Source organism: Cherax quadricarinatus, unplaced genomic scaffold (genome assembly GCF_038502225.1).
Source record: "Cherax quadricarinatus isolate ZL_2023a unplaced genomic scaffold, ASM3850222v1 Contig2370, whole genome shotgun sequence".
Classification (NCBI taxonomy): Eukaryota; Metazoa; Arthropoda; class Malacostraca; order Decapoda; family Parastacidae; genus Cherax; species Cherax quadricarinatus.
In genome coordinates this window covers 10,840-24,064 of record NW_027197396.1, presented here as the reverse complement: position 1 = coordinate 24,064, position 13,225 = coordinate 10,840, and the positions used below count along the sequence as shown (strand labels likewise).

At 38.9% G+C, this 13,225-nt stretch overlaps 1 protein-coding gene across 1 annotated transcript; it reads right to left on the bottom strand.

Moving 5' to 3' along the window:
• Positions 1–272: 272 nt before the first annotated feature.
• Positions 273–10,361, bottom strand: LOC128693476 (mitochondrial import inner membrane translocase subunit Tim22). Its single transcript, XM_053783180.2, has 5 exons — positions 9,839–10,361; positions 9,505–9,596; positions 6,821–6,916; positions 1,502–1,574; positions 273–990 (listed from the first exon to the last, which is right to left on the bottom strand). The coding sequence occupies exons 1-5, from the start codon at positions 10,077–10,079 to the stop codon at positions 911–913; spliced, it is 582 nt and encodes a 193-aa protein (XP_053639155.1). The 5' UTR covers positions 10,080–10,361; the 3' UTR covers positions 273–910.
• Between the last annotated feature and the right edge of the window lie 2,864 nt (positions 10,362–13,225).

Here is a 13,225-nt window from a genome sequence, read left to right as displayed (position 1 = left end):
TGGCCATATGGCACCAAGGAAATGAGAAGTAATCAGATTTGATTCAAAGGAGATGGTAGCATTAATTTCTTGAATCAAGAGCTCCTTATCAGGCATCAAGGCACCTCCCATGAATGGTTGAATATGTATATGATCTTGCATATTTAGTATATTTAAAGCTTAGAAGATGGGTGGTGTTTGCTCTCTAAATCTGAAATTTGTTATAGTTCTGGGAAATGCTTGTCTGCCATTTTAACACAATCACATGATGAAGAAACAAGAAAGACGCAAAATACATCACATGCAATATTTTATTGACATCGTCAGTAAAAGATCACATCATACTGAATTTGTCTCCTTTTTCCCATCATGTCCACATTTTTGTTAATTCTCTCCACAAAGATGAAAAAATGGAAATATTTATCAGCTACAAATTTTTATTATAGGTATTTTATTTATGTCAAATTTCATTATACAACATGAGATTTTTTTATATTATGATACATATTACACTAAGATTTCGGTATTTGTTATTGTTCTCAATTGGTAAGGTTAGTATATAAAATTTTTTTTTCCAAATTTTAAGCTGTTTTTGATCATTCATTTTCACGACTACTCACCTTAGCAAGCTGTATTGTTTACATCAGCTTCTAAACTAATAATTACAGCCAGATGTGTACTCACTGTAATTAAGCTGATGACTTTTTTTTTCTAAAGTAACACAAAAGAATCTTAATTATGATCACAGCTGTTTTCCTCACTTATTTAGCACTTCTATAAAAACTCACATTATTTTTATTCAATACAGAAAGGGTAACCACCTAATTATTAATCTATTATACATAATGATTGCTATAATAATGTTAATTTAAAATCTCCTGTACACATTCTCATGATACTGTATTTAAGACTGGATGCAATAGGCATGCATTCAGTGTCTCATGTAGTAATCAATTGCAAAGGAAAACACTGCAAAGCCAAAGGCACCAGCAACACCAGCTTTAACTCCCGCTGAAAATGTAGAAAACAAAAATGAATGAGCACTTTATATATGAACCAATATACAAATATTGTATGATACAACAAAGTACACTCATAAAACTAATGCAATCAAATATAACAACCGTTAAAAAAATACCATGAAAATGGTTTAGCCACAGGATGATGCCTGAATTGAAAGACATGATGTCAACAAATGCACAGATAATCAAAACCCTGTATACCGTACAAACTTTTTTATTTGGACAACATTTTGATCAAAGGAAGTGTGTCAATGTAATCCTCAACATGACTTGAAAAACTCTGTCCAAATAAAGGTTTGCTCTACATACTAGTGTGTCTGTGTGTGTCTACATGCAGAAATAACTCTTGGAAAATAGTTGTGTTTTTAATAGCAAATTAGCAGGAATTAATCACTTATGATTGCCTTTCAGAATATAAAATTTTTACAATAGCAAAACTTCAATGCTCAATAATTATAAGCATTTTTTACTAAACTTTTCATCCTTAACCCACAACTTACCTCTAAGTCCAAGAACCCCACCCGTTACTGCCCCTGCGTATGTACCATTCTTCCAATCAGTTTTTCCACGATACTGTAAAATTAAGCAATAAAAATCTATTCAACATATCAGTTACAACACATCCTTACACATTACTGTGGAAAACAAAAAACATATGATATGGTGCATAATTGGACTATTTTTGTTTATCTACACAATATTGATTTTGTATTAATGCATATATATATGGTATGCCTGAGTTCTAGAATGTTTATTTTTTGTAAGAATTTAATATACTGTACTATAATTAGGATAGTGAGGCTCAGGTTAGGGTGTGTAGGAGAGAGGGAGTTTATTTTCTAGTAAAAGTAGGCCTTAGGTATGTAATGTCACCATGGCTGTTTAACATATTTATAGATGGGGTTATAAAAGAAGTAAATGTTAGGGTGTTGGGAAGAGGGGTGAGATTAAATTATGGGGAATCAAATACAAAATGGGAGTTGTCACAGTTACTTTTTGCTGATGATACTGTGTTTTTGGGAGATTCTAAAAAAAGTTGCAAAGGTTGTAGATGAGTTTGGCAGGGTGTGTAAAGAGAGAAAGTTGAAAGTGAACATAGATAAGAGTAAGGTGATGAGGTATCAAACGAGTTAAGTAAAGAAAAATTGGATATCACATTGGAGGGAGGGAGTGTGGAAGAAGTGAATGTGTTCAGATATTTGGGAGTAGATTTGTCAACAGATGAGTTTACGAAGGACAATGTTAACCACAGCACTGATGAAGGAAAAAAGGTGAGTGGTGCACTGAGGTGTCTGTGGAAACAAAAAACGTTATCCATAGAGGCAAAGAAGTGAATATACGTACAAGAGTATTGTGGTACCAACACTCTTATATGGGTGTGAAGCATGGGCTGTGAATGCTGCAGCGAAGAGAAGGCTGGAGGCAGTGGAGATGTCGTGTCTAAGGGCAATGTGTGGTGTAAATATTGTGTAGAGAATTCGAAGTGTGGAAATTAGGAGGTGCGGAGTTACAAAAAATATTATTCAGAAGGCTGAAGAGGGGTTATTGAGGTAGTCTGGTCATTTACAGAGGATGGAGCAAACTAGAATGACTTGGAAGGTGTATAAACCTGTGGTGGATGGGAGGAGTGGTAGGGGTCATCCTAGGAAAGGATGGAGGGAGGGGATAAAAGAAGTTTTGTGTGCAAGGGGTCTGGGTATGCAACAGACATGTGTGTGTCAGATAGGAATGAATGGAGACAAATGGTTTTTGGGACCTGACGAGCTATTGGAGTGTGAGCAGGGTAATATTTTGTGAAGGGATTCAGGAAAACCAGTTAGCTGGACTTGAGTCCTAGAGGTGGGTGTGCAATGCCTGCACTTTAACCCTTAAACTGTCCCAACATAGATTTACGTTTGTGCGCGTAGCGCTCTGACCTGAATTTTCTCCATAAGAAACAATGTAAAAAAAAACGTAGATGTATGTTCGGAGCACTACATGTGCAAACGTAGATCTACGTTTGGACAGTTTAAGGGTTAAAGGAGGGGTTTGGGATACTGGCTGTTTGGAGTGACATCTAAACTGTCATAACTGGGCACCCCTACAAAGACAGTGATTATGTGTCAATGATGGTGAAAGTGTCTTTCTTTTTTGGGTCACCCTGCTTCTGTAGGAGACAGCCAGCATGTTAAAAAGAAAATGACAATATAACCATAGGTAGTAGGTTGGCAGACAGCAACCGATCAGGGAGGTACTACCATCCTGCCTGTACAATTGTTTTACATGATGGTAGGATTGCTGGTGTCTTTCTGTGTCTCATAAACATGCAAGATTTCAGGTACATCTTGCTACTTCTACTTACACTTAGGTCACACTACACATGCTTGTACAAGCATATATATATATACACACCCCTCTGGGTTTACTTCTATTTTCTTACTAGTTCTTGTTTATTTCCTCTTATCTCCATGGAAAAGTGGAACAGAATTCTTCCTCCATAAGCCATGACTGTCATAAAAGGCGACTAACATGCCAGGAACAAGGGGCTAGTAACCCCTTTTCCTGTATACTACATTACTTAAGGTAAAAAGAGAAACTTTCTTTTTTCTTTTTGGGCCACCCTGCCTCGGTGGGATACGGCCTGTTTGTTGAAAGAAAGAAGAAGAATGACAATATAACTAAGGTACCCATCCATGTTGATTAAAAGAAACAAGGATAGAAACTTTCCAAAGTACAGTGTATAAAATACAAAATTACAGAAATTACAGTAATTACAGCAATTTTCTCAACCTTGCATCCATCTAATGTAACTTAAGTAAATATAATTACAGTAGGACCCCCATATCTATGGATTTGGTATCTGTGGTTTCAGTTATACAGTTTACTGTGACCCCCCAAAAAATTAGTTTTGCTTAATAATGGCCCCAAAGTGCAAAAGTAGTGATGGTGGCAGTTGTTCAAAGCCTAAGAGAAGCTGTAAAATGCTTCACATCAGTAAAAAGAGGTAATTCTAGACTATGTACTTCTTTCAACAAAGCAGCCGTATCCCACTGAGGAAGGGTGGCCCAAAAAGAAAAACAAAAGTTTCTCTTTTTAACTTTAGTAATGTATACAGGGTAAGAGGTTACTAGTCCCTTGCTCCCAGCATGTTAGTCATCTCTTACGATACACATAGCTTAGGGAGGAAGAATTCTGTTCCACTTCCTCATGGAGATAAGAGGAAATAAACAAAAGCAAAAACTACTAAGAAAACAGAAGTAAACCCAGGGGAGTGTATATATGCAGTAGATCCCCGTGAATTTGCAGTTCCAAATTCACAACTTCAGTAATTCGCGGATTTTTCCTTAGAATCTAACTAATAATTGTTTGCGGAAATCCCCGCAAATTTGTGGAATTTTTTTTTTCATGGCAATATATAATTTTTTATGCATTTTAACACTAAATATTAAGAAAAATATCATTTAATAATTTTGTAACATAAATATTACCATAAATTCAGCAAAATTTCCATACATTTAACTGTTAGTACCTTAACTGTGTTAAAGAAGCAGTTAGAGAGTAACTGCTTCTTTAACACAGTTAAGGTACAAACAGGTGTCTTCTTCGAGGGGCCAGGCCGAGGTATGGCAGACAGTAACTTGACACCGCCAGCAACCTTGAAACGTTGCACCCAGTTCCTCACTGAACGCTCACACACACTAACATTCTCCACTATTTCTTTCGTCTGGTGCCCAACTTTGTGAAGCCCTATGATTTGAACTATAGTTTCAGGTGTTAAAGACTACCTTTTACTCATAATCAAACATGCATAGCCCCAAAACCAAAGGGAACACCGGACAAAAGATGGGGCGGATGAGAGACAACAGTGCAACACTTCCTCTCACCACAGCAGCCATGTGAGCAATGAGAAGTTACTGTGAAGTGTAGCAGCAGGCCATGACATCATGCTAATGGCTGCTACCCAGCAATGTGCACTGACAAAAAAAGACCCCCTGTATGGTAGGCCTTTGATTTTCATCACAGCATTATGCCAGGGTGCTCACCCGGCATAATGCCATGACGAGCACTGTGTAGTGTGACCTAAGTGTAAGTACAAGTACCAAGACATACCTGAAACCTTGCACAATTTATGAGATAGAAAAAAAAGACACCAGTTCTCTTACCATCATTTAAAACAATTACAGGCTTCTGTTTTGCACTCACTTGGCACGACTGTAGTACCTCCCTGGGCGGTTGCTGTCTATCAACTTACTACCTAGGAATTCTAGACTTATTTTGCATAATTTATCAATTGAACTTTATCATAAGTATGTATATATACAAAAAATTACTTATATATAGGGTTCGCTACTATCCACGGTTTTGGGTATCCATGGTAGGTCTTGGAACACATCCCCCACAGATACAGGGGACTACTGTACAGCCTCTCCTCACTTAGCAATGTACTCGTTTACCGACGCCTCAAACTTACGACGGGCTCTCTGACCAGTATTCATACCTAAATAATGTATATTAGTGCTGATTTCCTCTATTCTGTTTATTTTAATATACAGTACACTTCTGTATAAAAACATTTAAAAATACAGCCTCTCCTCACTTAACGACAGAGTTCCATTCCTAAGACCTTGCATACTATAATGGTAATGCATTAGTGTCAACCCTCTTTGATATTGTTTTAATGTTACCTTTGCACCATTTATAGCATTTCTGGTATACTTTTATTTTTAAATGTTTATACAGTAGTGTACCATATACACTGTACTGTAATAAACAGAATAGAGGAAATCAGCTCTAACATACATTATTTAGGTATGAATACTGGTCAAAGAGCCCGTTGTAAGTCTGAGTCATTGGTAAACGAGTATGTCGCTAAGTGAGGAGAGGCTGTATACCAGAAATGTTATAAATGGTACAAACGAGACATTAAAACAATATCAAAGATGGTTGACAGAAACCCACTACCATTAAAGTATGCTCCTCACATAGCGACAAATTCGTTTAACGACATGGTCTCAGGAACAGAACTCCATCGTTAAGTGAGGAGAGACTGTATTATTATTATTATTATTATTATTATTATTATTATTATTATTATTATTTTTATTATTATTATTATTATTATTATTATTATTATTCAGTTTAAAGGGTATGTAACAGAATTTATAGTGAATGACCTGTCTTTGATAAGAAACCATTTAGGGAAAAAGGATCAGTTCAGTAGCTCTATCCTTTGGAAGTAAGCAAAGAATACTGGAGGGCATCATTCAGCCAACTCTAATGTATGTAAACAATTATTATTATTATTCAAAAACAAGTGTTAAGTCAGTAAGGATCATACAGATGTATGGGAGAAGAACATAGGAGTGTAATACTATATTTACAAAGCTCAGATCAATGCTGATTGTGCAATGAATGAGTCAAATGAATTAAATAATTACTGTGATTATTGCACACTCTAAATACTAGATCCCAAATGAGAGAAATCATGAAGCTCCTGGATAATTCTGGTATGCAGAGAGAAGAGACAAATTCAGATTGATGACGTGTACAATTGGACGAGTAACTGCAAGATGAAAAAGGTGGTTGACACTAAAGGAAAACGATCTCATATCCACATGCCAGAATGAGAACAAGGTTGAAGAAATATTATCAGCAATGAAAGAATTTCATGGCATTATGTAATGATAAGAATGCCTTGAATATACTGTACAGCATGTGTAATTATATGAATAAATTGGGCACCCAACTGGCTGAGTGTCCAAACATTTCTAGAATCAATATTAGAGCAATATTGTACAACAAACTATTGCTTAATCATTAAGTGAAATGAAAATACTCACCGATTCAATTGCACACTCTACTCCAGAAAATAGGAAGCCAATGGCAGCAAAATTTTTACCATAGGATATAGTTGAAACTTTTAATTCTCTGAGAACCTGCAAGAAATAATGATATTAATTAAATCATGGATAGATCATAACTGGGCACTCAAGGAAACCATTAAATTTTCTATTACTGTAGAGCTCATGGTACTCAAATGTATTAAAAAAAAAGGAACTATGGCTACTGAGAAAGGTATTCTAGTATATCTCACAATATCAAAAAATTATTAAATAATTTCTTACATTTAATTCTTATTTTCTAACAAAATTTTAAAGAATGAAAGTTCCTGCAAGTATTTTACAAATTACTTGCTATTATCCACCCCATGGATCATCTCAAAGTTTATGGTTATACAAATACATACACAGCTTTTAAGATCAATGTTTTGTGTGTAGAGAATACAGTAATGAAATTTGATGATGGTGCAGTAGTATGAAAAATATAATTCAATGTGTGAATTAGTTGATGTTGAGAAGGTTAAATTATTTAGAAAGAATTTAGCAACATATCCATCACAGCCTGGTGAATCTGGCACCTGATGAAGATACTTGTCCGGTTTCCTCTTGAAGGTTTCTACACTTGTTCCAGCCATGTTTCTGATATCTTCTGGTAAGATGTTGAATAGTCTGGGACCCTGGATGTTGATATAGTGTTTCCTTATTGTCCCCACTGCACCCCTGCTCCTCACTTGGTTTATTTTGCACTTCCTTCCATATCTCTCACTCCAGTATGTTGTTATGGCAGTGTCCAGATTTGGGACCAAGCCCTCAAGTACTTTCCAGGTACATATTATCATGTATCTCTCTTTCCTCTGCTCCAGTGAGCACATGTTCAAAACTTGAAGGTATTCCCAGTAATTTAGGTGCTTTACTGGTTCAGTGTGAGCCATAAACGATCTCTGTATTTGTTCCAGCTTTGATATTTCTCCTGCTTTGAATGGGGCCATCAGCACTGAGCAATATTCTAAATGAGGGAGCACTAGCGATTTGAAGAGTGTCACCATCGGCATTACAGTGGTACCTCGAGTTACGAACTTAATTCGCTCCAGAAGGCTGTTAGAGTGCCGATACCGAATGAATTTGTTCCCATAAGGAATAGTCTTAATTAGATTAGTCCGTTTCAGACCCCCAAAAATACACTTACAAAAGCACTTGCAAAAATACACTTACATAATTGTTCGAGTTGGGAGCTGTTCGAAACTCAGGGTACCACTGTATTTCCCTTGTTTTGAAAGTTCTCAATACCCACCCCGTCATCTTCCTTGCTCTCATGAACTTTGTCTTGTTATGGTCTTTAAAAGAAAGGTCAGCTGACATAATTATTCCCAGGATTTTTTTTTTTTTTTTTACATGTTCCTTTAATTCTATTTGGTGACCCTCTTGAATTTTGTATATAGTATTCCTTTTGAGCTCTTCATTCTTTTCATACTTAAGCAGCTGGAACTTATCACCATTGAACATCATGTTGTTCTCCACTGCCCACTGGAAAACCCTGCTTGTGTCTTCCTGTACTTTTTGAGTGTCCTCTACCCTAGTGACTTTCATGCTTATTTTACTGCCATCTTCAAATGATACAAAAGTGTGATGGGTGTTTTTATCTATGTCTGCTATGAGGATGAGAAACAGCAGGGGTGCCAAGGCAGTGCCTTGTCACTGAGCTTTTTACCTCATTGATGCTGGATCTTGCTCTGTTTACTACTAATTTTTGTGTTCTGTGTGTTAGGAACCAGAAAATCCATCTGCCTACCTTCCCCATAATGCCCATGGCCCTCATTTTGTGCATTATCACTCCATGATCACATTTGTCAAATGCCTTTGCAGAATCTGTGTAAATCACATCTGCATTTTGGTCGTCTTCCAATGCCTCCATAATTCTGTCATAATGGTTCAGCAGCTGTGACAGGCATGACTTAAGAAATCGTAATGACATGATTGCAAACAAACCATACCACAGGCGGGAATAGAACCCGTGATCTGAGAGTCAAAAAATTCCAGACTGACATGCTGGCCTAGTGGCTAGCGCGTCAGTCTGGAATTTTATGACTCTCAGATCGCTGGTTCTATCCCCGCCAGTGGTATGGTTTGTGACAGGCATGATCGCCCTGCTCTAAAACCATGCTGGTTTGGGTTGTGCTGGTTCATGAAATTTGTAATCTGCCATTTCATCACTCTTTCAAAGATTTTTATGTGAGAAGTTGGGGCTACTGGTCTGTAATTTTTAGCTAGTGCTCTGCTACCTCCCTTATGCAAAGGAGATATGTCTACACTCTTTAAGGCTTCTGGTATTTCACCTAAATCTGCTGTTTAATTATCACCTAGATCTAAGCTCTTTCTCCAAAGAATACTGAGGGCTCATGCTCGTGGTACTTGGCGCTTCTTTATAAATAGTGCATTCCATGAATCTGGTCCAGGTGCTGATTAAGTGGTCTTGTTATCCATTTCTTTTTCGAAATCTATGGGATTTGTACTGTCAGTTAATTGGTCTGTGTGGCCTTCTGCTGAGGTGAAAAATGTTTCTGCATTTTCTACCTTGCTGTCATTTAGTGAGTTGCTGAACACTGACTCATACTGGTATTCAAAATCCTTAAAAATAATAATAAAAGTATCATGATTCATTGCATATTAAAACAAAAAAAAATTACTTCTCGAGCAGATGGCAATGGTTTGTCTGGGGTTGGAATGGAAGGTGTGACACTGGCAGCAAATAAACCAATACCTCCACCAAGCACAAAGCCTGTAAATTAATGATAACCATTTTTAACAACAATGCTATAACAATACAGTAATAAGTTAAATTTATAATTTTTTTTTATAGCAACATTAATGATTTCTATAGGAGACAGTAACTAACTGAAATATAGTACTCATGATATAGGGAATATAATGTGATGTACAGTGTACACATTTGTTCATTCTATGATTCTCAAATTACTTCCATATAATAATGTCTTATAAAATCTATAAAACTGGCATCACCTGCAAATAGCGATAAAATAGCCTTGAAGGGACAACTTTCAAAGACTGCCTCTACGGCTTTCTCTTCTCTAGATTTCATCACTACGGGAGTGAAGGTTCTGGGGATGATAAGATTTTCTCTTTCTCGCCGCTGATTTGCAACAAGGAACCTGGCGATTTGATCAATCTCTTGTGGTGTGAATAGCACTCCATGCTTACCCTTGTTAGTAATGTCGGCTGCATTTTTTGCCTCAGCAGCCATGACTAATAACTTTTCGTTTGAAAATAGTCATTAAAAAACATGAAGGTACCTCCACGATAATAACTTAGCGGAACGAAGTCTTAACTGATGTTCCTTCTTAATCATTTGTGTCATGAAGAATAAAAGAACTGTAGAAACCCAGCCAACAAGAACATGGATCTATAGTAACAAGATGTATATATCGAAAGCACCCACAGTCTTCCGTTGGGACAAAAAAATAAACGTGTGTGTGCCACAAGCCCAGAACCGGAAAGGAGACTTAGGGACAACTTGTTGTTGTTGGGGTTTGTAAGGGCCACCAAAGTGTAGGTGTTATTGAGCTCTGCCTCCGGAGTCGAGTCCAAGCTCCTGTGTGTGTGTGTGTGTGTGTGTACTCACCTATTTGTGGTTGCAGGGGTCGAGTCATAGCTCCTGGCCCCGCCTCTTCACTGATTGCTACTAGGTCCTCTCTCTCCCTGCTCCATGAGCTTTATCATACCTCGCCTTAAAACTATGTATGGTTCCCGCCTCCACTACTTCACTTTCTAGACTATTCCACGACTTGACTACTCTATGACTGAAGAAATACTTCCTAACATCCCTTTGATTCATCTGAGTCTTCAACTTCCAATTGTGACCTCTTGTGTATGTGTCCCATCTCTGGAACATCCTGTCTTTGTCCACCGTGTCTATTCTGCGCAGTATTTTATATGTCGTTATCATGTCTCCCCTGACCCTCCTGGCCTCCAGTGTCGTCAGGCCGATTTCCCTCAACCTTTCTTCGTACGACAATCCCCGTAGCTCTGGGACTAGTCTTGTTGCAAACCTTTGCACTTTCTCTAATTTCTTGACGTGCTTGACTAGGTGTGGATTCCAAACTGGTGCTGCATACTCCAGTATGGGCCTGACGTAAATGGTATACAGTGTCTTGAACGACTCCTTATTGAGGTATCGGAACGCTATCCGTAGGTTTGCCAGGCGCCCGTATGCTGCAGCAGTTATCTGATTTATGTGCGCCTCAGGAGATATGCTCGGTGTTATACTCACCCCCAGATCTTTTTCCTTGAGTGAGGTTTGCAGTCTTTGGCCATCTAAACTATATTGTGTCTGCGGTCTTCTTTGCCCTTCCCCAATCTTCATGACTTTGCATTTGGCAGGGTTAAACTCAAGGAGCCAGTTTCTGGACCAGGCTTGTAGCCTGTCCAGGTCTCTTTGTAGTCCTGCCTGATCCTCATCCGATTTGATTCTTCTCATTAACTTCACATCATCTGCAAACAAGGACACTTCTGAGTCTATCCCTTCCGTTATGTCGTTCACATATACCAAGAACAGCACAGGTCCTAGGACTGACCCCTGTGGAACCCCGCTTGTCACAAGCGCCCACTCTGACACCTCGTCACGTACCATGACTCGTTGTTGCCTCCCTGTCAGGTATTCTCTGATCCATTGCAGTGCCTTTCCTGTTATGTGTGCCTGATCTTCTAGCTTTTTCAGTAACCTCTTGTGAGGAACTGTGTCGAAGGCCTTTTTGCAGTCCAAAAAAATGCAGTCGATCCACCCCTCTCTCTCTTGTCTTACTTCTGTCACCTTGTCATAAAACTCTAGTAGGTTTGTGACACAGGATTTTCCTTCCCTGAAACCATGCTGGTTGTCAATTATACACTTGTTTCTTTCCAGGTGCTCCACCACTCTCCTCCTGATGATCTTCTCCATGACCTTGCATACTATACACGTTAGTGATACAGGTCTGTAGTTTAGTGCCTCATGTCTGTCTCCCTTTTTAAAAATTGGGACTACATTTGCCATCTTCCATACCTCAGGGAGTTGCCCAGTTTCAAATGATGTGTTGAAGATCTTTGTTAATGGCACACACAATATCTCTGCTCCCTCTTTAAGGACCCACGGAGAGATGTTGTCTGGTCCCACCGCCTTTGAGGTGTCAAGTTCGCATAGCAGCTTCTTCACTTCCTCCTTGGTTATATGTACCTCATCCAGCACTTGCTGGTGTACCCCCCTGTTCTGATTTCCTGGAGTCCTACTGGTTTCCACTGTAAATACTTCTTTAAATCTCGTGTTGAGCTCCTGACATACCTCTCGGTCGTTTCTTGTGAATTCCCCATCACCCTTCCTCAGTCTGATTACCTGGTCCTTGACTGTTGTTTTCCTCCTGATGTGGCTGTACAACAGCTTCGGGTCAGTCTTGACTTTCGATGCTATGTCATTTTCATATTGTCGCTGAGCCTCCCTTCTTATCTGTGCATATTCATTTCTGGCTCTTCGGCTAATCTCTTTATTTTCCTGAGTTCTCTGTCTTCTGTACCTTTTCCATTCTCTAGTACACCTAGTTTTTGCCTCCCTACACCTTTGGGTGAACCAAGGACTCGTTCTGTTCTTCCCATTATTTCTGTTTCCCTTGGGAACAAACCTCTCCTCTGCCTCCTTGCATTTTGTTGCCACATAGTCCATCATTTCTTGTACTGGTTTTCCTGTCAGTTCCCTCTCCCACTGAATGTTTTGAAGGAAGTTCCTCATGCCTGAGTAGTTCCCCCTTTTGTAGTTTGGTTTTTCCCACCCTATTCCTGCTACTCTCTCCACTTGGAGCTCAACTATGTAGTCGAAGCACAGAACCACATGATCACTAGCTCCCAGGGGCCTTTCATACAAGATATCCTCGATGTCTGAACTACTCAAGGTGAATACAAGGTCCAGTCTTGCTGGTTCATCTTCTCCTCTCTCTCTGGTAGTGTCTCTAACATGTTGATGCATGAGGTTTTCCAGTACTACATCCATCATCTTGGCTCTCCATGTTTCGGAACCCCCATGGGGCTCCAGGTTTTCCCAGTCAATCTCCTTGTGATTGAAATCACCCATAACTAGTAACTTTGCTCCCCCCACATGTGCTCTCCTGGCCACCTCGGCTAGTGTGTCGACCATGGCTCTGTTGCTCTCATCGTATTCTTCTCTTGGTCTCCTGCAGTTCTGTGGTGGGTTGTACATTACTGCAATTATCACCTTATGTCCCTCAGACTGGATTGTTCCTACTAAGTAGTCCCTTTCACCCGTGCCATCCATTCCTTCCATTTTCTCAAAACCCCACTGGCTTTTAATGAGCAGTGCAACTCCTCCTCCCCCTCTCCTCCCTCTGTCTTTCCTGAGGATTTGATATC